This window comes from Anomaloglossus baeobatrachus, chromosome 6 (assembly GCF_048569485.1).
Source record: "Anomaloglossus baeobatrachus isolate aAnoBae1 chromosome 6, aAnoBae1.hap1, whole genome shotgun sequence".
Taxonomy (NCBI): domain Eukaryota; kingdom Metazoa; phylum Chordata; class Amphibia; order Anura; family Aromobatidae; genus Anomaloglossus; species Anomaloglossus baeobatrachus.
The window spans coordinates 540,241,284-540,268,278 of NC_134358.1; the positions used below are offsets into that span (position 1 = coordinate 540,241,284).

Consider the following 26,995-nt stretch of genomic DNA (forward strand, 5'->3'; position numbering starts at 1 on the left):
CCTTCGTTAACGAGAACAATCCGTTCTGGGACTGTGCTTGTTAACCAAGTTACTCGTTCAGCAAAGCAAGATTTCCCATAGGAAATAATCGATGCTCAGACAATTCATTCCACAACTTGTTAAAATGTCCCATCCTGGTCCCCTATTGTGCCATTCCACCCACTTACAAACACGTTCAAACACGCATAAACACACACAAACAGGCACAAACACACACAAACTCCGTTCCATCACCGGCCTCCTGGATCTTGCAGTTCGCCGATACAGGATGTGTATCACGTACCCATTGCGACGAGGGAGGAACTTCCACTGCCAGAGCGCTGACGTCAAAGGGAGGAGCCGCTTGCCTCCGATTGGCCAGCGCCCTGCTTTTGAGAAGCGGCTGACAGCGGACGTTCCTCCATCATCGCGATGGTTACCGATACACATCCTGGAGCAGCGAACTAAAATAACCATGAGGCCGGCGATGGAACGGAAGGTAAGGTGAGCATAATATGTGTGTGTGCGTGCGTGTTTGTGTGTGTTTGTGTGTGTTTCTGCGGACTGCAAGAGTGGGTCAGAGCGCGGTGGATGTACAGAACCGGAAGTGTGTGCGGTGAGTATTTTGCTCATACGGCAAAGCTTGCTCGTAAACTGAGTTACAAATTTACAGCAAGCTTTGCTCGTTAAGCGAAATACTCGCTTACTGGGTTACTCGTTAAGCGAGGTTCCACTGTACATTGTTGAAGTAGTACTTACTTCAATTAAAGGTTTCTGGGATTAATTCTACGGCGCCATTGGGAATTAAAGAAATACACATTCATGTGATTTACATAGCTCTCCAAACGATTTAGAAATCAGATCTTTTATAGTCCTCTTATAGTCCTCAGAAATATAGGGGTATTATGCATAAATTTAGGCATTCCTTACATGATAGCAAATAGTAGTATACATAACTACATAATAAGTAAAGACACTCCCAGCATCCACGAAGCTTAGACACATCCCACTGGTGAACACAGACAGAAAAGGGCTCCTGTGCAAGAACAGTATATGGGCCCTTTTCAGTCCAATAACTCCTCAAAATTCACAATTCCACCTATTTTGTAAGTTTAATTGGGCCCCCTTACTTCTTGGGCCCCTGTGTGGGTGCACCAATGATATGTCTGCCCCTGACACACCCCTTAAACAAGTCTTTGTTTCAAAAGTGAAATCTCACACCCTAAGAACGTTTTGCCAAGCCTGAAGACAGTAACTGTTTCCTTATTTTAACACAAATAATATCTCATTAAAACACAGTTAGGATTGTGGATGTAAGATGAAAAAAATGTGGAAAAGTTCCCAGGGTATGAATACTTTATCAAGGCACTGTATGAACGTGCATCTGGGCTATAAAGCATGTCCTGAATAGCACTACGACTAACGGAATAGATTGAAGCTTTCACATAAGCTCCAGGATATTCAGAGATACGATCCATCCTCTGCTCCAAAGTTTGCAAAAGACGAGTCTTAAACTTGGCCATGTTCCCAGCTTCCAGCATGAGGAGGCACTTACCCGGCTCCACAAGGACATTCATCTTTATTGATCATTTTTGTACAGATATATTGAACTGATGTATATCATAAGATTTATGTAGGACATCACTTTCAGTAGTTATTGCAAAAACTGAATGTACTCATGGGGTAATTCTGAATGTAGGGTCTCCCGAATCAACACTGCAAACTAAAAAAGTCCGAAATAAACTATGCAGGGGTGGACAGAGGCCCAAGAGATAAGGGGGCACATTTCCACCTCCAAAGCAGGTGGAATTATATTATATGATGAGCTATTGGACTGAAAAAGGCCCAAATACTGTTCGTGCACAGGGGCCCTCTTCTGTCTGTGTCCGCTCCTGAAACTATGGGTCATAGATGTATCTTTGGCTTTACCAATTTTAGGGGAAAGTTGGGTAGCAACCAAAATACCTGCTATTACAGGTTGCAAAAGGCTTGTCAGATCACTCAGCTATCGTCCCATACTTGCTAATTCTCCTTCAACATCTTGGAGGCTCCTAGAAAAAAAGGGAGACCTTCAAGACTACTGGAAGGAGTGGTCAATCTCCTAGGCACTACTGAAGCCTTCCCATAGCTCTAGAACTAGCACATCTAAAAGATTTCATATAAGGGAAGCCAGGAGCCTCCATAATCAGATGGATCCTGTCACTAGGAGGTTTTTGCAAGCATTGCCGAGTGTCATGGTGGCATCAGGATTTGGGGAAACTTTAGATTCTTGCACTCTAAGGGCAGCTTTGCACGTTGCGACATTGCACGTGCGATGTCGATGGGGTCAAATCGAAAGTGACGCACATCCGGCGTCGCAGTCGATATCGCAACGTGTAAAACCTTTTTGATACGATGAACGAGCGCAAAAGCGTCGTTATCGTATCATCGCTGCAGCCTCCGACATTTCCATAATGCAGATGGTGCAACAGGTACGATGTTGTTCCTCGCTCCAGCGGCAGCGCACATCGCTGTGTGTGAAGCCGCAGGAGCGAGGAACATCACCTTACCTGCCGCCGGCTGCAATGAGAAGGACGGAGGTGGGCGGGATGTTTACATCCTGCTCATCTCCGCCCCTCCGCTTCAATTGGCCGCCTGCCGTGTGACGTCGCTGTGACGCAGCACGGCCCGCCCCCCTAAGGAAGGAGGCGGGTCGCCGGCCAGAGGTACGTTGCACGGCAGGTATGTGCGTGTGAAGCTGCCGTAGCGATAATAATCGCTACGGCAGCTTTCACTAGATATCGCACATGCAACGGGGGCGGGGACTATCGCTGCAGCATCCGTAACACATTGTTACCGATGTCGCAACGTGCAAAGCCCGCCTTAGGCTGCTTTCACACTACGTTTTTTTTAACATGCGTCATGAACAATTTTTTTGCTGTAAAAGTGGATCCTGTTTTTACAAAGAAAAACGCATGCAAACGCATGTGTTATTTTGCAGGATCCTGTCACTTGAAGTTTATGGGCGGACATTTAAGTCATGTGACCGGAAGTGAGGGGAACTGAACGTGATAGACTGAGAGCCGGCATCTGACAGCTGCAGATGCTGGTAACCAAGGTAAACATCGGGTAACTAAGCGAAGTGCTTTGCTTGGATACCCGATATTTACCTTGGTTACGAGCGTCTGTAGCTGCTAGGAGCCGGGCTGCCTGCTCCCTGCACATGTAACCAAGGTAAACATCGGGTAACTAAGAGAAGCACTTTGCTTGGTTACCCGATATTTACCTTGGTTACGAGCGACCGCCGCTCTCAGGCGGGGGAGAGAGAGAGGAGAGAGAGGGAGGGAGAGAGAGGGAGGGGGAGAGAGGGAGGGGGAGAGAGGGAGGGGGGAGAGAGGGAGGGGGAGAGAGAGATTGATCACGCCAGGCTGGTTTCTGGGCATGCTCAGTAGAGCAAGCAGGATCCTGTCTATCATCATGCCAGCGTTCACATGAGTTTGCGTGCTGTTTAGTCAGGATCCAGTGAAAAACAGTATTTGGACGCAGCTCAAAAACGCTACAAGTAGCGTTTTTGAAAAACGTTAAAAAACTGCAACTCGCTGGATCCTCACTATAACGCACGCAAACGCATGTGAACTCATGTTGACGCGAGTCCAGTGCAAATGCATTGAAATGAAAACGCATTTGCACTGGATCCGTTTTTGCGTTAAAAAACGTTCATGTGGGACGCCCTGGCCGAGCCAGGTAGTCACAGATAGGGCCCCGCATTACACTAGTCCCCTAACAAGGTAACAGGAGCCAAACACTTAAAACCCTAGTCACCCCCCTCAGTGCTTGATGGACACACCAGGGGGCGGAGCCAGGCGGTTGGACACGTCCACCGAGGAGTTCAGATGGCCTGAGGCGACAAAACAAGACAGTTCAGTTTGAGAGTTCAGTGGAGGAGGATAGGCCTGTGTGACAGGCCTGTAACAGACTGACAGGTGCCAGGGTTGGAGCCCGGGCACCTCTGGCTAGGAGGCATACAGAGGCCTCTGTCTGCAGGAGCCGGGAAGACGGCTCGGTGGAACCGTGGTGGACCGGGACAGGGTAGTGGCCCGCTGGTTCCGAAGCGAGGAACCGACTCGTAAACCGGAGCACAAAGGGGGGTACTCAGACCCTGAAGCTAGGTCCAGAAGTTACCGGGGGCTATCTAATTAACTGATTGCGGCCAGGAGTATAGGTTCTGTCCCACCCAAAGTCCCGACTGAAGACAACAGCCCAACGAGGGGGATAGAAAGCCACTGCCACGGCAGAGAGATCCCATGGGCCAGCGTCTGCGGGCAAATGGCTCCTTAGGCAACCACAAGCCAGGGAGCGGACTCCTGACGATGCAGGCACAGGTAGTCCACCATCACACAAATGGTGCAGGAGAAAGGCAGAGACCACCAACCGGGTGGGGGACCAGACTGCAGCTGGCTGCGGGCACCGACCACCATCACCTTGGTTTACCAGAGACTTGTGTGTGTTACTAATCGTGAGTACATCAGTGCCCTCCGGCCGCCCATCTCCCTACACCACCCAGCTCTCCCCAACGGGTCCCGGGGCCACCATCCCTACCCACGGAGGGGTTAACAACTTGCTACGCAACATCTCCCCCGGGTGCCCCGTAACTGTAGCGGTGGTGTCCACCTTCACCACATCCCGTGGGTGGCGTCACGAACTTAGACACGGCTCCGGCCGTACACCTACGTCCCCCCAAACCGCCAACCCCTTTTTGGTCTGAGTGACCGCAGGACCCCGGGTCCGGAGACCCTCGAGCCACCCACTGAAGGTCCGAACCTGAGCGGCTTGGCTGCCGCCGAGCACGGGGCGGCACACATGACGCATGTTAAAAAAACGTAGTGTGAAAGCAGCCTAACTGTTAACTTCTCTGATGTCTGTGATCAGAGCAGAGTGACTCAGACATCGACTCAAAGACCTACAGTATCAAACAAGTGTCCTGGATTCTTTGTCCTGGATTCCTTGTACCGTCTAACCTGACTTATCTTCTTCCTTACCTTGAGATTTAGCGTCTGACTGGTGGCACTAAAGGACCACAAATTGATCTGTAGTAGATCTTTCACTGCCAAGGATCTTGGCACTGAAAATGATGATCTTTTGCACTGTAGGTCCTGATCGTGGGCACATACCCTAAGACATGAGGCAAAGGCTTAAGAAGAGTTGGACATTGAGTTGTGGCGTGGACATCTTCTATAAGTGGCACAGAGGATCTGCTTTCTTCTTCTTGGATGAGAACTAATTTGCATACCTTTTTCCTAGGGAGCATATCCTTCCCTATAAATCCTTCTGTGTCAAGTTAGCGGTGTCTACAAGAAGAAACAATAACTCCTACACTACCGATATTGGCAATAAAATAAAACATGCGTTGCTGATCGGCCGGTCAGAAGTGTAGAGAGCAGTGTGGGACCATAAGCTAAGTGTGTCTTTTACAGATGGCACTGTGCGTATTTCTATGGGCACTAGTTATTCAGAGGAATTATTGTATAGACTCTGCCAAGTGATTGGCACAATATTCTGTGTGGCGGGTGCAGTGGTATGAGCAATCCTGATGACAACAAGACTGCTCGCACTACTACTTGGCTTGCATCTTTAAAGGGAACCTGTCAGGTCCCATATGCGTTCTGACCTACAAGCAGGGTGATGTGTGGCCTAGTAACCCCTTCCTACCCATCCCTGTGTTGTAATATTGTGTAATATGAATGTATAAAAATATGTTTTATTACTTATGTGTACCCTATGTAAATGATCAGAGGGTCTAGTCCCCTAGGCGTCGCATCGCCCCGTGAGCATTTGCATGGTTTCCATGGTATCACGCCCTTGTGGGTGTGATACCATGTATTTACATGAGTGACGTCACCATCGCTCCTTGAGATCCCACGCGTGCACACTTACCATTCCCACAGCCTTGTTATCCGGGTGCTTGCTTCTGGGCTTCAGACGGGTGCTGTGCATGACCGGAACTGCAGGAGTCTTCTGAGCGTGCGCAGAGCGCGTTTGAAAATGAGAAGCAAACACCAGGATAACAAGGCTGCGGGAATGGTAAGTGCGCATGCGTGGGATCTCAAGGAGCTATGGTGATGTCACTCATGTAAATCCTTGGTATCACGCCCACAGGAGCGTGGTTCAATGGAAAGCATGCAAACGCTCACGGGGCGATGCGACACCCAGGGGACTAGACCCTCTGATCATTTACATAGGGAACATGTAAGTAATAAAACATATTTTATACATTCATATTACACAATATTACAATACAGGGATGGGTAGGAAGGGGTTACTAGGCCACACATCACCCTGCGTGAAGGTCAGAACGCATATGGGACCTGACAGGTTCCCTTTAAGAACCTAACAGTAGTACATACAGTAGCTGTATCTGACACCAGTGTGCAGTATTGTGTGGCATCAGCGCGGGGACAGTGTCATGTACTTTTATGCTTCCGGATGTGAAGCTCCTGAGGGCCAGATTGGCAATTTTTGGTTTCCTAAAACACTGGCCAACCTTCTCAAAAAAATGTTTCCCTGGATATCTGAATATATTTATCAAGCAACACAAAATAATGTTCCAATTTGAATGAAATCTGATTTAATAATGCCATTGCAGCCGGAACCTGTCATTATGTAATTCCATCCGATCTGGAGAGCATATATATATTGTATTATATTATATTAGACATACCGTATTATAGGGAAGACGTTGAGCAGAATGATATACAGGTTTGTTGAAAAAGATTCAGTAAAACTTGTCTTTTATTAATCGAAATCCCTGGTGTTTGTATGCAGAGGAGTCCAGTGAGCGGCACTACACAGTGATTGACAGCTATCTTTGCATACAGTCATACAGGCAAGACTGTCAATCATTGAATAGGACCGCTCACTGGACTCATATGACTACAGATACTATGGATTTCAATGACTAAAATGAAAGTTTCAACTTTTCCCACAAAAAGGTCTATCAATGTGATCATCTCCTCCTGCTCAACAACATACAGCCTGCAGATCAGAGACCATTATCAACGTGACCGGTCCCATTATGTGCTGGTCTTGAATACAGGACACAGCTCCATCTCTCTTTTTGCTCCAGTTGTTAAAGTGAAGTTGTCACCAAATTGTTCATGTTGACTTGCACACAAGATATAATAGCGGCTGCAGAGCACAACAAAACATTTTTATGTTGCTGCTTTTGCCTAAAAACCACGGACGTTATTCACGGACGTGTCAGAGGTGCGTTTTGCCCTCCGTGAGCCGTGTTTATGGCACACGTGTCGCATCACGGATAACACACGGAGAACGGGAACTTTCTACTAACCTGTCCCTGGCTTTGCTGTCCGTGGTGCTGATCTTCGGTCTCCGGTCCTGCCGACCCCCGCTGCTGCTGCTGCTTCCGGCCGCAGTGAAGTGAATATGCAATGAGCATAATGAGCGGCGGTCGGAAGCAAGTGACAGCAGCGGCAGAGACAGGAGGGCAGGAGAATGTGAGTAATGTTTTGGTTTTTTTTTCTCGCGGACACATGTGATTTCTCCAGTGCGTGTCACACGGAACACATCCGTGTGGTCCGTTTGCATTACGTGTGACCCGTTTGCGTTCCGTGTGACACCCGTGATGCCGGAGAGAAAACGGACATGTTGCCGTGAGAAACACACGGACATACGTATGTATGGAACGGAAACACGTTCCGTGCGTAAATACATATGTGTGTCAAACTCCATTTGAAAACATAGATCTACGTGTGTACGTGTCTCCGGTACGTGAGGAAACGCACCAAACACGTACCGGAGGCACGTACGTGTGAAAGAGGCCTTATGAAGATATTAGCAATCAAAGTATTTGGCACCTAATGAGTTAACTTTTGTTAATTTTAGGTGGGTGTTATCAGATTTTTTTCACTGGGGGCGTGTACTTCTTCACCCTGTTTGATTCTGACCAATCATAAATAGGCCAAAACACAGCAGAAAAAGAACACACCCCCCATCATAGCTTAGATTTCTGAGTGTGTGAGATGTAAGGATACAGCTCTGATCTCCTGGTCTAACCTCCTGCATGATTAGACCATGCAGGGAGGTTAGAGCACAGATGACTCTTTTCCTGTGAAAACTAATTGATAACACCCACTTCAACTTAACACACACTTAGTTGCTTAACTCCTTAGTTGCCAAATACTTTAGTTGCTAATATCTCCACAATGGAGAGGTGAAATTAAAAAAAAATAAAATTATTGAGCTCTGCTGCCACTATTACATCATGTGTCCAGATCAACATGCAAAATTTGCTGAAAGGTCCTCATTAGGAACATTTCCCATCCGGTGGCAATGCTTCTCACAGTGAATGGATCCAGTCTGACAATGCTGAATTATATGAACTCCAGATCGGGGAAAGATATCTGTGCATATGATATATTTTGCTCACAGAGGATTTTCTGTATTAGACCCTGTGCACACACTGCATTTTTGATGCATTTTTGGGTGCAGATTTGTCACAAATCTGCATGCCTATCCTTAAGCCAGCAAAATCAATGAGAATTCTGAAGTGTTGTGTGTAGCGCCCCTGAAGCCATCAGAGAGCTACAAGGTACTGCATCCTCACCAGGATGCAGGGCCTACCCCCTAGGGACCCAGAAGACCAGTGCCGGTAACACACAAACACTCACAAAAATCCTTGTTTTCCCCAACATCCCCCATAGAATGGTACCAGGCTAGGGTCGGACCAATGGATGGCTGCCTAGAGATGGAGCCAATCCAGTCCACTAGTTGACCAGGTGGGAGGGGTGGACAGTCAGAGAGAGTGGACAGTTGGAGTCAGACAGTGACAGTGAACGTGAGCACTTCCGGAACTACGCACCAACGGGGTACAGGACCCTAGGTCAGGCAGAAGCTCCAGGCAAGCCTGATAACACCTGCACAGTGAGGAGACCATAAAGGACCTCACTGACCTTGAAGTTCGGGACTCAGTAGCAAAGGAAGAACCAGGGAGAGGACCAGAGACTCCAACCCCACAGGGTTCACGCTACCATCATACGGACTGCAGTGGAAGACCACTGGGAGGGGACCCCCAGCTGCTCTACGCCACGGGGACCCACCAACCAGAAGACAGGTGCAGGGAAAGAAGGCACCAGGTTACTAAACCGGCACTGGGACTAAGGGGACCTGAAGGTGAAACCAGTCGGCCTCGGGTGACCAGTTACCACCAGAAAGTGAGAAAAGAACCAGTTGCACCGAAACCCTCTTGTGTGGCCTACCTTCTTCCGATACCCGTCACATCACCTACCCTCTGGGGCCCGGACCTTTTTGCGGATGGCCTAACATCCAGGCTGCCATTAACAACAGCCCCAGTAGTGAACATTGTGCAGCGGTGGCTCCATCCCCATAGCCGCAACACCGCAAGTGGCATCACGTGTGAACATTATTCTAATCCCCTGTAAATATTCCCCTTTTCAAAAAGCACCCAGGGCATGGGACCGGGCAACGGCCACCAAAGTGACATTCCCCAGTTATTCACCGCCCGGGACCGAGTACCTCATAACCCTGGGCGACACATTGTGCACATGTTGTGTGATGCTAGTCACTACTTATGGGTAGTATAGACAGAAGAGTAGTCAGACAAGTCGGGGTCAGGTAACGGGAGGACACATCAGGACACAGGGAGTAAGGAGAAACGCAGTCAAGTCACAGGCCAAGGATCAAAATTCAAGGAGAGTACATATTAGATTCAGGGAGCAGACAGAGACGTGGTCAGGTAACGGTCGGAGATCACAAGCCAGAAGGTAGTGAAAAAAACAGGGAGCAGGCAGAAAGAAGAGTCAAATAACGGTCCGGGGTCAAGAAACTTAGATCAGAACACAAACACAAGCCAAGAGCACAACTGCAGAACCAGGGAGTACGATTGGCAAGGTTCTGGGAGAGCATGCTCAGTAATGAAGCAGAGCAATTAGCAGGAAGGTAGAACACCTGAGTAATCAGCACCTCTCAGAACCAGCATGGGATCCAGCGCTGTCAAACTACCTGCCAGCAAGTACTCAGAGGAACACAGTGGAGCATCTCCAAATATGCAAAATGCTCTGCACAAAGGAAACTTGTCACTGCCGGCTCCGTAGTTCAGGAAAGTGCAGCAGAACATCACCTGTGTGCACAATGCTCTGCACAGAGTAATAATGTCACTGCCGGCTCTGTAGTGCAGCAGAGCATCACCTGTATGCAAGATGCTCCGCACAGAGGAATCGAGACATGTTGATTTTATTGCTGCAGATTTGATGCAGAAATTATCGTAATCAGCACGTCAATTCTTGGTGCAATTTTCAGCCCTTCCACCCTATGACTTCATTATGAAAAACTCAGTGCAAAAACGCACAAAGAAAGCACCGGGTTTTTGGTGCTTTTTTTCTGCCAGAAGATGCAGATTTGGTGCCTGCACCAAACACTCAGCGTGCGTACATATCTTAGATATAAATGTAATAAGACCATGGTGTCCATAATGAACTGGCTCTGTTATTTTCAGGGTTCTTTTTGCATGATGGAACAGAAGAACAGAAATTCCGGCACAGAGGTGCACCCAGGTTTATGCCGTTTTTTTGCAAAATAATGTTGTTTTTACCGATAGTAGGCAGAAAAGGTCAGATTGGCGATGGAGGGAAACATAAACCATGCCAGAACGTTTCAGAAGTATTTTAGGAAGTGAGAGAAACGATAAAGTAGCGGAATGTAGAGGACATTAATATTCTCATATGCAAAATCAGTGATGTGAAATCTGTGGCAATGAATGGCGATTGTTCTTTGTGCCAAAAATGACATCACTGGACCCCTGTAGCCGAGCGGCTGGCGGCCTTTTCATTTCTCCAGTCTTTCCCCTTCCTTCTCAAGGTATTTTTGTTCTTCCATCTTTTGAGTCTCATTGAAGAGTTCACTACCAGTCAGCTCACGTCCCGCTCTGCCGAGTGCAAGAGGAATGCTACAGAATGAATGGGATTCTGTACAGATCAGACCGGCATTAAATGTGAATAAACCGTAATGTCAGGAGAATGGGTCTCCGGAGAAATCTCCAGGACGTGTGAGCCAGAGAAAAAGATACAATGTTCTAAGATCCCAAAGATACAATGTAGGTGGGCATAATGGGAAGGAAAGTGCAAGGTACGCAGCGAAGAAAGGAGGTCTTTTCAGAAACTCACAATCGTACAGTTGCCACAGACTAAGGGGTACTTTGCACGCTGCGATATCGCTAGCCGATTGTAGCGATGCCGAGCGCGATGGTCCCCGCCCCCGTCGCAGATGCGATATCTTGTGATAACTGCCGTAGCGAACATTATCGCTACGGCAGCTTCACATGCACTTACCTGCCCTGCGACGTCGCTCTGGCCGGCGACCAGCCTCCTTCCTAAGGGGGCGGGTCGTGCGGCGTCACAGCGACGTCACACGGCAGGCGGCCAATAGAAGCGGAGGGGCGGAGATGAGCGGGACGTAAACATCCCGCCCACCTCCTTCCTTCCGCATAGCCGGTGGAGGCAGGTAGGAGATGTTCCTCGCTCCTGCGGTTTCTCACACAGCGATGTATGCTGCCACAGGAACGAGGAACAACATCGTACCTGTCGTTGCAGCTAAATTATGGAAATGTCGTACCCTACACCGATGATACGATTTCGATGCTTTTGCGCTCGTTAATCGTATCAAAAAGGATTTACACTCTACGATATCGACAGCGACGTCGGATGTGCGTCACTTTCGAGTTGACCCCACCGACATCGCACCTGTGATGTCGTAGTGTGCAAAGTACCCCTATGGGCATTCTGAGATGGCATCCGATATTTCTAAAAGTGACCTTCTTTGATCATAAATTGTCCTAATCTTGGCAATCCCAACGATCAATAATCTGGCAGCAAGGATTTCTCCTACAATGCAGCGCCACCCTAGGTAAAATTAGCAATAAACGATGTCCACTAAAATTACTAGGAGGTAAGAACCCCAGCACTCAAATAGTAGACAAATATGGTAATTTTGAATATTTTTATCAGTATTTTTTTGATAATCTGCAAAAAAGTGCACCAAGTAATTTAGCAATATATATATACAGTATATTTATTCATTTATATAGTGCTATTAATTCCATAGCACTTTACATACATTGGCAACACTGTCCCCATTGGGGCTCACAATCTAAGGTCCCTATCTGTATGTTTTTGTAGTGTGGGAGGAAACCCACGCAAACTTGGGGAGAACGTACAAACCTCTTGCAGATGGTGTCCTTGGTGGAAATTGAACCCAGAACCCCAGTGCTGCAAGACTGCAGTGCTAACCACTGAGCCACTGTGCTGCCCTACACCCGACGTTTCGGCTACTGAAGCCTTTTTCAAGGTTTGGCGTGTAGGTAAAGGAGAGGCGACATGGGTCACTGGCGGACTGCCATCAAGGACACGCTGTGAGGTGCCACACTTTTGCAGTATATCAAGTTTGACCAAAGGTCAGGAAGTGAGGAAATAATGGAGATGTAATGCCTCTGTAAGTGAGGACCTGGGGAGGAGGAGGAGTCCTGGTGGAGTACTGGTGACAGCAGTGATGGCGGCGTCATCACTGCTGTCACTAGTACTCCACCAGGACTCTTCCGCCTCCCCAGGCCCTCACCTACAGAGGCATTACATTTCCATCATTTCCTCACTTCCTGACCTTTGGTCAAATTTGATATACTGCAAAAGTATCCTCCTCCCTTTTATTGTACACCTCGGGGCCACGAAGCCGGGCAGGGCCACCCATGACATCCCCCTGACCAGACATCACTGGCCCGGCGACGAGTTAAGTTAACCCCTGCCCCGTGGGTGCTACACTTGCACCACCAGGGGTAACCCGTTCCTGCACTGGGTTCCCCCCTCTCTCTTTTGTGCAAACCCCCACCTTCAGATACCCCCCTCCTTTCCCCGCTGCTGCGACGATGCGTCCTCTTCTCCTCTTCGGTTGACCAAAATTGCAACAGGGCGAGAACGATTCTGGTCACCCTCCAGGTAATAATGACCAACCCCCCCCCCCCCTCCCAACCGGGAACCCGACCTATATACTGCCTTCCAAACACCACCCCCTAACCAATCAAAATGCCCCGATTCCCAACTGACCATACAACTCCACCCTACACTTTTCCCGCACAAAGTTAACACCACAAATGAACCCCTTAACTGATACTAAGGCCTAGCATCCCTCCTTAGTCATGCTGCCCTCTCTTGAGCCCCCTCGGGGCCACAGTCCGGGCTGTTACTTTATAGTAGGGTTACGGATAGTGCTGAGCGGACCCGAACTTTAAAAAACCGGATCCGCGCGGTTTCAGCGTCCGATCCAGGTCCAACCCGGACCCGGGAATCCGGCTGCACGATCCGGATTCGGGATCTCTCTCTCTCCCTCTCCCTTTCTCGTCCCCAGATCCGCTCGCCATTGACTTATATTGGTCCGAACTCCGGATCGGATCCGGACTTCTTTGTCTACCCGCGGCTGATCCGCCGGACCCGGATTATTCTCAGTCCGCTCAACTCTAGTTACGGACCCACCCTGCACAGGACGGATTGTGGGGGGAGCGTTACATATCTATATATTATTTTACGGTCATAGCAGCGATGACATTGTCAGGCGAATGGCATAATGCAGAAATGTAAGAACCGAGGCTCCAGAATTATTATTTAATGCGGAGTGCGAGTATTTTCTAAAAACAGATATGTCAGGAGAGCCGGCGAGTCTGTGTCTAGTAGCTATATTATTCAGGCGTATTAGACAGACATTTTCTCTGGAGTTATCACTGCCCTGTTAGGACGAGCTCTATCCATATTTTATCAGCTTCGTACACGGTGTCTCCACATCTTTGCCAATGTCTGGCGCACAATTCTTTATTTATTTTTGTAAAACACGTCTTCTGTAGAGACAAGGAGCCTTATATACTATTTATTTTTAGGGCATGGTTTTAATATCAGTTTACTTCTGTTCTGGAGCGATCCAGGTTTTTAACCAATGGAACTGATGCCTTCTTGGTAGTGTTGAGCGGACCCGAACTGTAAAAGTCCGGATCCGCGCGGTTTCAGCGTCTGATCCGGGTCCGACTTGGACCCGGGAATCCGGCTGCACGATCCAGGTTCGGATTTTTTTTTTTTCTCTCTCTCTCTCTCTCTCTTTCTCTCTCTCTCTTTCTTCCCGGATCCGATCCCCATTGACTTACATTGGGCCGGATTCTGGATCGGATCCGGACTTCTGTGACAACCCGCGACAGATCCGCCGGACCCAGATTATTAGCAATCCGCTCAACTCTACTTCTTGGTAAAAAAAACAAAGATAAAAATAAATAATATAAAAAAGCAAATTAATAGGGATGTGTCCCTAAAATCCATTTATATCCTCAGGGAAAGTGCTGCATAGCCTTGAAATATGGCTTTAAAGGCCCCGTTACACGCAACGACGTATCTAACAATATATCGCCGGGGTCACGGATTCCGTGACGCACATCCGGCCTCGTTAGCGACGTCGTTGCGTGTGACACCAACGAGCGACCGTTAACGATGGAAAATACTCACCAAATCGTCCTTCGTTGACACGTCGTTCCTTTTCAAAAAATCGTTGAATGTTGAGGACGCAGGTTGTTTGTCGTTCCCGAGGCAGCTCACATCGCTACGTGTGACACCTTGGAAACGACAAACAACATCGTACCTGCGGCCACCGGCAATGAGGAAGGAAGGAGGTGGTCGGGATGTTACGGCCGCTCATCTCCGCCCCTCCGCTTCTATTGGGCGGCCGCTTGGTGACGCCGCTGTGAAGCCACACGAAACACCCCCTTAGAAAGGAGGCGGTTCGCCGGCAACAGCGACGTCGCTAGCCAGGTAAGTCCGTGTGACGGCTCCTACCAATATTGTGCGCCACGGGCAGCGATTTGCCCGTGATGTACAAATAACGGGGGCGGGTATGCTCGCAAGCGATATCGCTGCGTGTAACGGGGCCTTAAAGGTCCCGCACAACCTGGAAATCTGAGCTGAGCGGTGGGATGGGAGGTTCTCGGCGCCACCTCTGCCTGCAATTGTCGCCTCCCCACCTTTGATTGACAGCAGTTTTTCCCCTTTTATCTGACAGGTCCCTTTAAGTGCTTTATAACGACATTCAGGTCCAGCGTTATCTCAGATGAATTATGTAAACCAGCACGGTACAGCGATGTGACATCTCTCTAGGGTTAATTTTAGCTCACAACATAAGACTGGTAAGCAGGGCTGTGGAGTCGGAGTCGGAGTCGTGGAGTCGGAGTCGGAGTCGGAGCTCATTTTGGTGGAGTCGGAGTCGGAGTCGGTATAAAATGCACCGACTCCGACTCCTAAAATATATAATAAATTGGGGACAGGAGTGCAATGCAGAATGTGCTGAATATTTTACTAAATAATAACATTTAGTATAATGCTTATATTTAAGTGAAAAATTTATTGTAGTACAATGTGAACATCAGACATTTAATTGTTTTTATGATACAATAATCAAGATATTTGGATAGAACATAAAATATTTATTGGAATACAACTTTAGAACACAAAAAACTAATAAATTGTAAATATGTAATATATATACACAGTGTATATACACACACAAGATATATATGTAATCTACTGTATATTACATAGTGTATTACATATTTACAATTTATTACAGTTTTGTGTTCTAAAGTTGTATTCCAATAAATATATTTTATGTTCTATCCAAATATCTTGATTATTGTATCATAAAAATTATTAAATGTCTGATGTTCACATACACATATTCATGTACTACAATAAATTTTTCACCTAACTATAAGCAATATATGTAGGAGTCGGAGTCGGAGCCGGAGTCGGAGTCGGAGCCGGAGTCGGAGCCGGTGCAAGAGAATTTGAGGAGTCGGAGTCGGAGTCGGAGTCGAAGGTTTGGCTTACCGACTCCACAGCCCTGCTGGTAAGTGGCCCAGAATAACCGATATATTGTATGCAAAACAGACGGAGAAGAAGGAAACTAGGTCATTGTCTGAAGGCTCCGCAGCAATATTACACGTATGACGACTGGGACGCTATTCCTAGATCTCTATAAATACTTCTATAAATTAGTAATAAACTGGGTGGGGAGAAAAAATAGATCACTTCCAATGTTATCCAGGAGACAAAAAAAAACGGTGACTGCAGTGGACACGGTATTTCACTTTCCCACTAACATGGCCGAGAATAAAATATGTATAAATGTCACATTCCGCTAGCAAAGCCGCCTGAATTTTATATAGTGATATGAAAGGAGACAAAGCCATTGCTTATGTGCTCAGCTGCTGCAGAACCTTATAATTTACACCACTGCTGCTGCAGAACCTCATAATTTACACCACTGCTGCTGCAGAACCTCATAATAGAAAACCACAGCTGCTGCAGAACCTCATAACACAGAGCTCACATGCTGCAGAACCTCATAACACACACCTCAGCTGTTGCAGAACCTCATAACACACACCTCAGCTGTTGCACAACCTCATAACACACACCTCAGCTGTTGCACAACCTCATAACACACACCTCACCTGCTGCAGAACCTCATAACACACACCTCAGCTGTTGCACAACCTCATAACACACACCTCACCTGCTGCAGAACCTCATAACACACACCTCAGCTGTTGCACGACCTCATAACACACACCTCAGCTGCTGCAGAACCTCATAACACACACCTCAACTACTGCATAATCTCATAATACAAACCTCATCTACAGCAGAACATCATTGTACACATCTCAGCTGCTGCAGAACCTTATAAAACTCAGTTCAGCTGCTGAATTTCATAACACACCTTAGCTGCTGCAGAACCTCATAACGCATACCTCAACTGCAGCAGAACATTGTAATATATCTCAGCTGTTGCAGAACATAACAATACACAACGTAGCTGCTGCAGAACTTCATAACACACCTCAGATGCTGCAGAACACCAAAATACACTTTAGGTGCCACAGAACCTCATAACACACACTTCTGGCACAAACTCATAAAACACACAGCTGCTGCAGAACCTCATAACACAAACCTCAGCTGCTGCAGAACCTCATAACACAAACCTCAGCTGCTGCATAATCTCATAATACAAACCTCAGCTGCAGCAGAACATCAAAGTACATCTCTCAGCTGCTGCCGAACCTTATAATACACAGCTCAGCTGCTGAACTTCATAACACACACCTCAACTGCTGCAGAACCTCATAATACAAACCTCAGCTGCTGCAGAACCTCATAACACAAACCTCAGCTGCTGCATAATCTCATAATACAAACCTCAGCTGCAGCAGAACATCAAAGTACATCTCTCAGCTGCTGCCGAACCTTATAATACACAGCTCAGCTGCTGAACTTCATAACACACACCTCAACTGCTGCAGAACCTCATAATACAAACCTCAGCTGCAGCAGAACATCGTAATACACAACTTAGCTGCTGCTGAACCTCATAACACACCTCCGCTGCTGCAGAACACCAAAATATACCTTTGGTGTCATAGAACCTCATAACACACACTTCTGGCACAAACTCATAAAACACACAGCTGCTGCAGAACCTCATAAAACACACCTCAGCTGCAGCAGAACATCATAATACAAACCTCAGCTGGTGCAGGACATCATAATACAAACCTCAGCTTCTGCAGAACATTATAATACACCTCAGCTGGTGCAGGACATTATAATACACCTTAGCTGCTGTAGAACATCATAATACACCTCAGCTGCAGCAGAACATCATAATACAAACCTCAGCTGGTGCAGGACATCATAATACAAACCTCAGCTTCTGCAGAACATTATAATACACCTCAGCTGCAGCAGAACATCATAATACAAACCTCAGTTGGTGCAGGACATTATAATACACCTCAGCTGCTGTAGAACATTATAATACACCTCAGCTGCAGCAGAACATCATAATACACACCTCAGCTGCTGCAGAACATTATAATACACCTCAGCTGCTGTAGAACATTATAATACACCTCAGCTGCTGCAGAACATTATAATACACCTTAGCTGCTGCAGAACATCATAATACACACCTCAGCTTCTGCAGAACATTATAATACACCTCAGCTGCTGTAGAACATTATAATACACCTCAGCTGCTGCAGAACATCATAATACACACCTCAGCTTCTGCAGAACATTATAATACACCTTAGCTGCTGTAGAACATTATAATACACCTCAGCTGCAGCAGAACATTATAATACACACCTCAGCTTCTGCAGAACATTATAATACACCTCAGCTGCTGTAGAACATCATAATACATACCCCAACTGCTGCAGAACACCATAACACACCTCAGTGCTTTTCACCCTGATCTGTGAACAGAATACCACATCTACAGTGAAGACTGACACAGATCGGTATAAAACCTAGATGACACCTATGGACATTATACCGGCTGCCACTACTCAAATGTATTGACACTGCACAGAGAAGGCTGAAGGAAACCCATCACTTACTTTGATTTCTACTGTGCTTCCGTCTTTTGTAATGTGTCTTTCCACGTAGTCTGACGCCAGCAGGTCACTGCAAAGAATAGAGGAAAGGTGAATGGTCGTATAGAAGACATAAGTCAGAAAAACAAGCCAGCGAGAACCCTTATAGAAGCATGTGAATCTAGAAAAGTGCTGCGCTCATTGGGTCAGGTGGGATCTAATGTCTGCCTACAGGGTAACACGGCTTGTAACGTACTGGGGCACTTTGTACTTTGTGAGTTTTGGGCAGTGGGGAGTCAGTTAGCTAATAAACAAAGTGTGTACCCCCGACAAAGCATATGGTCAGGGGTTGTCTCTTTATGAAACAATCCCTTTAAATGGGACTTTCCTGAAGTTTTCTGATATTTCATTTTTTTATTTCATGTACATGAATAAAGGGGAGCCCTGCTGCAAAAATAGCTTATTCTAGTGTAACCTTTGGCAGTCAAACTCTCTAGTCGGTCCTCCTCCAGTCTAGCTTTGATTAGTCTAGCCTTCGTTAGTCTAGCCTTAATTAGTCTAGCTTTCGTTAGTCTAGCCTTAATTAGTCTAACTTTCATTAGTCTTGTCTTAATTAGTCTAGCCTTCATTAGTCTAGCCTTCATTAGTCTAGCCTTCATTAGTCTAGCCTTCATTAGTCTAGCTTTCATTAGTCTAGCTTTCATTAGTCTAGCTTTCATTAGTCTAGCTTTCATTAGTCTAGCTTTCATTAGTCTAACTTTCATTAGTCTAACTTTCATTAGTCTAGCCTTCATTAGTCTAGCCATCATTAGTCTAGCTTTCAGTAGTCTAGGTTTTATTAGTCTTGCCTTCATTAGTCTAGCCATCATTAGTCTAGCTTTCAGTAGTCTAGCCTTCAGTAGTCTAGGTTTTAGTAGTTTAGCTTTCATTAGTCCAGCCTTCATTAGTCTAGCCTAATATTAGTCTAGCCTAACATTAGTCTAGCCTTCATTAGTCTAGCTTTCATTAGTCCATCCTTCATTAGCCTTGCTTTCATTAGTCCAGCCTTCATTAGTTTAACCTTCAATAGTCTAGCTTTTATTGGTATAGCGTTCATTAGTCCAGCCTTCATTAGTTTAGCTTTCATTAGTTTAGCTTTCATTAGTCCAGCCTTCATTAGTCCAGCATTCATTAGTCCAGCATTCATTAGTCTAGCCTTCATTAGTCTAGCCTTCATTGTTCTAGCTTTCATTAGTCTAGCTTTCATTGTTCTAGCTTTCATTAGTCTTGAATTCATTAGTTTAGCCTTCATTACTCTAGCCTTCATTACTCTAGCCTTCATTAGTCTAGCTTTAATTAGTCTAGCTTTAATTAGTCTAGCTTTAATTAGTCTAGCCTTCATTAGTCTAGCCTTCATTAGTCTAGCCTTCATTAGTCCAGCCTTTAATAGTCTAGCCTTCATTAGTCCAGCCTCCAATAGTTTAACTTTCATTAGTCTAGTCTTCATTAGTCTAGCCTTCTCCATTGCAGCCTCTATTTGTCTAGTTCTATCCTGTCTGGTTTTGATGCCATTTCCTATGTTTCAAGGATAAGACCAGAAACCACTGACCAGCAGGGGCAAGTTAGTGCTAGAAAGGGACATGCAGGTGATCACTATTATAACTTTTAATTGGTGTCGGTCCGTATAGGAATTTTCATTGGCAAGAGAATCCATTTGATTGTAGGACTGAACCAGACATGCATCACATGCATCAGTGTACCTTGGGAGCCTTTGACCCTAGTGCTAATACACCGGTTATCCTCCCTTAGATCACTTTTGGCAGGTATCATCCAAACTGCCCATAAGTCCTATTATTTTGGCGACTCTCCGTTCTAGCTGTTTCGCCATCATGAATTTCCTCTTGTAAAAGTAGCTCAGATCTTAACCTTCCCATTTCTCCTGCTTCCAACACATTACATTGGAAAACTCATTTTTCACTTGTCTAATATATTTTACATATATCCCATGCACAGCAGGTGTAATAAATATTGAACATGTCACCAATTTCCTGAGTAAATATATTTCTAAAGATGCTATTGACATCAGTTTCTTACCAGATGTCGGTAACAAGCCATCCAATCCACACAGGCAAAGAAATCAAGCAATAGATTTTTATAAATTTAGAGATGTGTAATAATAATGAGAAATGACACAGGAAAAAAGTATTGAACACAGTTACTGAAATTTATTTTATACTTTGTACAAAAACATTTGTTGGTGATGAAGCTTCAAGATGTCTCCTGTATGGAGAAATTAGTCATCTGCATTGCTCAGGTGGGATTTTGGTCCATTCTTCCATACGAACACTCTTCAGATCTTGATTTTCTATTGGATTCAGCCTCAGTGTTCGCATTGGGAATTCTAGCAGCTTTATTTTCTTTCTCTGAAACTAAAGGCCGCTTTACACGCGGCGATTTATCGTTCGATCGCACCAGCGCCCATCGTTTGTGCGTTACGGGCAATTTGTTGCCTGTGGCGCACAAAGCCGGTAACCCCCGTCACACGTACTTACCTCCCGAATGACCTCGCTGTGGGCGGCGAACATCCTCTTCCTGAAGGGGGAGGGACATTCGGCGTCACCGCGACGTCACACAACGGTCGGCCAATAGAAGCAGGGGTGGAGATGAGCGGGACGTAACATCCCGCCCACCTCCTTCCTTCCGCATTGCCGGCAGCCGCAGGTAAGCTGCAGTTCATCGTTCCCGAGGTGTCACACGGAGCGATGTGTGCTGCCTCGGGAACAATGAACAACCGGCGTGCAGAAGAACGATCGATTTTTTGAAAATGAGCGACGTGTCAACGAGCAACGATAAGGTGAGTATTTTTGCTCGTTCACAGTCGCTCGTAGCTGTCACACGCTACGATATATCAAACGATGCCGGATGTGCGTCACGGAATCCGTGACCCCGACGACATATCGTTCGATATATCGTACCGTGTGACGGGCCCTTTATTGAGAGTTTCCTTGGCTGTTTGTTTTGGGATCATTGTCTTGATGAAATGTCCACCCTCGTTTCATCTTCATCATCCTGGTAGATGGCAGCAGATTTTTATCAGTGATGTCTCTGTACATTTGTCAATTCTTCGTTTCATCAATGATATGAAGTTTGCCAGTGCTGTATGCTGAAAAACAGCCCTACATCACGATGTTCCCACCTCCAAACTTCACTGTTGGTGTTTTGGGGGTGATTTGCCTTTTGACCTCCAAACATGGTGTGCATTATAGCATCCAAAGAGTTTAATTTTGGTCTCATCTGACCAAACTATATTCTCCCAGTATTTCACAGACTTGTCTAAATCAGCAGACTTTAAATGCGCTTGAACATGTTTTGAGTTCAGCAATGGAGTCTTGCGTGATGGAGCGTGCATACAGGAGCGTGCATACAGGAGCGTGCATACAGGAGCGTGCATACAGGAGCGTGCATACAGGCCATGGAGGGTGAGTGCATTACTTACTGTTGTCTTTTAAAGAATTGTACCTGCTGATTCTAGTTCTTTCTGTAGATCTCTACAAGTGGTCCTTGGCTCTTAGACAACTCTTTTGATAATTATTCTCCCTCCTCTGTCTGAAATCTTGCGGTAAGCACATGGTCATAGCTGGTTTCTGATGAAAAGATGTTCTTTCCACTTCCAGATTATGGCCTCAACAGGGCTCACTAGCACCTTCAGTAGTTTATAAATTCTTCTGCAACCAATTAAATCAGTATGTTTTGTAATATTAAAGTTGCAAAGGTCCTGAGACGGCTCGCTGGTTTTCCCCATCATGAGATGTTTTTTGTGTGGCACCTTTGTAATGAGACATCTTTTTATAGGCCATCAGTTGAACCAGTTGATATTTTTTACTAAGTGGAATGAATGCTTTCTAATTACTGATAGATTTCAGCTGGCGTCATGACTTTGCATGGCATCTTTCACTTCTTTTTCTACATGTATTCAATTATTTTTCCTTGTGTGGATTGGATGGGATGTTACAGACATCTGGTGACAAACTCATGTCAATAACACCTTTATAAATAGATCTACTTAGAAAATTGGTGACGTGTTCAATACGTATTTCACCCACTGTATCAGTGGTTTTAATGTTCTAGATGATTGATGTATGTACATTGTGTGACATGGGCACCATAAATTAGGGAGCATCAGAGCACCATAGATCCCAATCAAGGACATGGAATTTCTTTCTGACAAACCACTGACTTACCATATAAAATATGTTCTTAGCATTCATAACATAGGCCAAGTATAACTTATTCATAATTGTAGAAGCCCCACTAATAGTGCACATAAAATGAATCAATATATACCCCAACTTTTCATACTTTACAATCTGTAAAATAGAGGATATTAATCATTTATAACAGGCAGTCGATTGTCTCCTGCTCCATTAACAGTAATGCACGCTTATGATCTTTCGTCTGTAGCTATTTATTCCCAATGCATGAACATCATAGGAAGTCAATGCTCTGGACCAGTCACGCTCCCGGGACTTATTTAGTCTTTACGCTCATCTTGTAGATAGTAAATTATAACAAACAATCACAGATTATACTATATACATAGTTTCTGTATAGTTACGCCAGACATGCTCTTGTGACTCCCTGAATGACACTCTTCATTATAAAAATATGATTTATATTGCAGAAAGAGATAAAGATTAAGTGTAATAAGCAGATTATCCAGGAACTCCACTCGCTGTTATTATCACCGGTGTGTCACGGGTGACAGTCATGTGGTTTCTGGCAATAGAAGGTCACAGAGGTTGGCTGTGAAAAATACTCCCTGACTTTCTGTTGTTCCTGCTGTTAGTATTGATTGTATTCGGTAGCTTTCCTGCTGGATTTTCATCTATTCCCCTTTAGGTTCCAAGGGAGCTAACCTTCTGTCCAGCTGCTGATTATCACTATCCCCTTGTGCTTAAATACTCCCATCTTCCCTGGACTTGTGCTGGTGATATTATTCAATTAATTCAAGCTCTGGTTGCAAGCAGGTGGCTTGTACTCCTCTGTAATATCATTGCTGAAGCTTTGCTGAACTTCTACCTGTGTCATCTGTGGATAAGTAGTTCATGCATTTTCCCCCATGTGTCCTCCTTGAGTCTTCCTTTAGTGTTTAGTGGGATTGACGAAGAGCTTATTCAACTCGTTCCCTATTCAGGGTCCAGCACTAGGGATATCTACGGTCAGGTATCCAGCTCGGCGCATAGGTGCGGAACCTATCTAGGGTGGTGAGGGACCCCAAGGACCAGCAATAGGTTTGGTCAGGGGTTATCAGTTCCCCTTTCCTAGGCACAGGAGTCCCCATCCCTTACCTTTCGCCACTTACTTGGTACTTACCTAACCATGGCATACAAAGCCATCCACAACCTGTCTCCTCCATACATCTGTGACCTAGTCTGCCGCTACTTACCTGCACGTAACCTTCCATCCTCACCAGATCTCCTTTTCTACTCCCCTCTCATCTCCTCTTCCCACCATCGCATCCAAGATTTCTCCTGTGCCTCCCCCATACTCTGGAATGCTCTACCCCAGCATATCAGACTCTCACCTACCTTGACAAGCTTCAAAAGGAATCTGAATACCCACCGTTTCTGAGAAGTATACAACCTGCCGTAACCCTCAGTCCTCCATAGTGCCGCACGACCAGCCCTACCCTCACCTACTGTACCCTCACCCATCCCCTGTAGATTGTGAGCCTTCGCGGGCCGGGTCCTCTCTCCTCCTGTACCTGTCTGTGCCTTGTATTGTTTATGATTTGTGTACTTGTCCCTATTATGTATACCCCTTTCACATGTAAAGCGCCATGGAATAAATGGCGCTATAATAATAAAAAATAATAATAATAATAATAATACTTCCCAGTACCTAGCGTTACAGTTATGCATTGTATCACTTGCAACTATTCTAAACGAGAACCTATATGTTTTGGGGGGGGGGGGTTTGGTTGGTGTAAAAGCCACTGTTTTCTTTAATCTGGCATTTTTGTTTTGTTTTTTCTTGTTCCTGCGCTTTTCTATTCCTTAGATATGGCCCCCTCTTCCCTGTATGTAAATCTAGTCTTGTTATCCAAATGGGCGTGATCTTCAATTTTTACTCTTCACTGTGACCATCTCCTTAAGGACCGTGCCAAGTTGGCTAAAGTGACTGGACTTATATCCTGGGAAGAAGAGGGGGCCATATCTCAGGAACGGAAAGGCCCGGAGACATAAGAAAACCAGCGCCGGATTCATGAAACAGGCACATAAAAAATAATCATTTTATAGGTTGTCTTTAAATGGCCAATGTGGATTGGTCCAAAGGTTACAGCAGAGAAGATATAGGCAGCCTATGGGGTACTTTACACGCTGCGACATCGCTAGCGATTGCTAGCGATGTCGAGCGCGATAGCTCCCGCCCCCGTCGCTCGTGCGACATTTGGTGATCGCTGCCGTAGCGAACATTATCGCTACGGCAGCGTCACACGCACATACCTGGTCAGCGACGTCGTTGTGACCGCCGAACTAACCCTCCGTCAAGGGGGAGGTGCGTTCGGCGTCACCGCGACGTCACTAAGCGGCCGGCCAATAGTAGCGGAGGGGCGGAGATGAGCGGGACGTAACATCCCCCCCACCTCCTTCCTTCCTCATTGCCGGTGGACGCAGGTAAGGAGATGTTCGTCGCTCCCGCGGTGTCACACATAGCGATGTGTGATGCCGCAGGAACGAGGAACAACAACGCTAGTGCCCAATCAACGATATTTGGTGTTTGACCGACCTCTCCAAAACCAACGATTTTTACCACTTTTGCGATCGTTGTAGGTCGCTCGTACGTGTCACACTCTGAGATGTCGCTAACGACGCCGGATGTGCGTCACAAACACCGTGACCCCGACGATAAATCGTTAGCGATGTCGCAGCATGTAAAGTACCCTTTAGGATACGTCATCAATGTCTGATTGGCCGGGATTTGACACCCCGCCAATCAGCGGGAGCAGGAGGCCGAAAATGCTCAGTTATGGAGCTGCTCCGTCAACTGATAGCGGCCGCGACTGAGTGTGCCGCCCCCGCATCAGCAGCCGAGCTGCTCGGATCCGGATCCACGGTGGCTCGAGGGGCGTCCGGACCCGGGGGTCGTGCGGCCACTCCAATTAAAGGGGGATATTTACAGGGGACAGTGTCGAAAGTTCGTGATGCCACCCATGGTGTGTGGTAAGTTGGAGTACCACCGCTGCAGCTGGGAATACCCGGGGGCGATAGAGTGGGCAGCCAGGTGTATCCCCCCGGGTAGGGGGAATGCCCCGGGACTCGGTGATGGGGACAGGGAGATGCCGTTGGGAAGGTAAGGGTCACTTGCGTACTCACTCAGTCCATAAAGCTTACACCGACAACTTAGTAAACCAAAGTTCTGGACACCGCTGCCGCTGAGGGGAGCATGTTTGGGTCCCGTTCCCACTGGTGTAGACTGATGATCTGTGACCTTTCCCTTAGCACCTTGTTCTCTTCTTAGTTGGCCCCTATAGCTTGAAACTAGTCGGGTCCCGCTCCCCGGTGTGGCTAACTGAGGGAGCTTGCTCTCAGGGTTCACGCTTGGGATTTCCTGGACAGTTTTAGTGGAAAGTCCTATCCCTCTCGTTGCACTAGTACCCCGATTTTGGAGTGGGTGGAGAGCGGATCTTGAAGGCTCCGTTCTCGTCGGGTCAATTGTCAGGTTGCCTGAATTTACTCCCTGACCTAGGGTCCACGTACCCCATCGTGCCCTGGTCCCAGCCCGGTGATGGAACAAGGCCTCCGGCTATCCTCCACGACAATACCGTGCCCCTTGTCACGATCCCCTGCGACCGGGGGTCCAGCTCCTACTGGGCCCAGACCACCGTCTTCTACCTAGTAACTTCCAAGGAGCCCAGCTCCTGACCTCCTCTCTCCTTCACTTCCAACACTATACTGGCCTACTCCTGCCTTCCCCTTACCAACCCCCAAGTGGGCGACCCTATTCCACTCAGGCCGTCCACTGGTGTGTCTGGTGGGTGTGGCGCAGAGTGTTCCTAGGATTTTGATTAGCTGGTTTTGGCAACACCAAAAGTTAGGGACCCGTAACTAAGGAGGAGGTGGATATTGCACAGAAGGGCAGATTGCACAATACCCTGTGACGACCTGATAGGCCAGGGCGTTACATGAGTACTCCACACCCGCCTCTCATTCAAATCAATAGGTGGCGGATCTGCAGTACTCGGCCGTGGCCGCTATTAGAAGACAAGGCAGCCCTGGAACTGAGTTTTTCCAGCTCCCTTCTGCCACCGGCACTGAGAGTGCCTGATCGGTATGGATGCGGGGTGTCGGACCCCGTCTGATCAGACATTGATAACCTATCGTAAGGATAGGACATCACTGTAATAGTAGTGGACAACCCCTTTAAAGTGTACATCAGTAGCTTGCAGAAAAAGTATCAGCATCACTCACTGTTTTTCTTTATGCCTTTATTATTAAAATTATTACTAGGCTGTGGTATCTGAGGGAGAACATGTGCGCCCACTGGCCTACACCCTTTTCAAGG

At 46.7% G+C, this 26,995-nt stretch overlaps 1 protein-coding gene across 6 annotated transcripts in view; it reads right to left on the bottom strand.

Moving 5' to 3' along the window:
• ADAM22 (ADAM metallopeptidase domain 22) overlaps positions 1-26,995 on the bottom strand; it is a 331,085-nt gene that overhangs the window by 207,324 nt on the left and 96,766 nt on the right. For all 6 annotated transcript variants that reach the window (XM_075315606.1, XM_075315604.1, XM_075315602.1 and 3 more), the window contains exon 4: positions 18,476-18,542. In XM_075315606.1, coding sequence (XP_075171721.1) covers positions 18,476-18,542 — 67 coding nt within the window. The remainder of the gene's footprint in view (positions 1-18,475; positions 18,543-26,995) is intronic.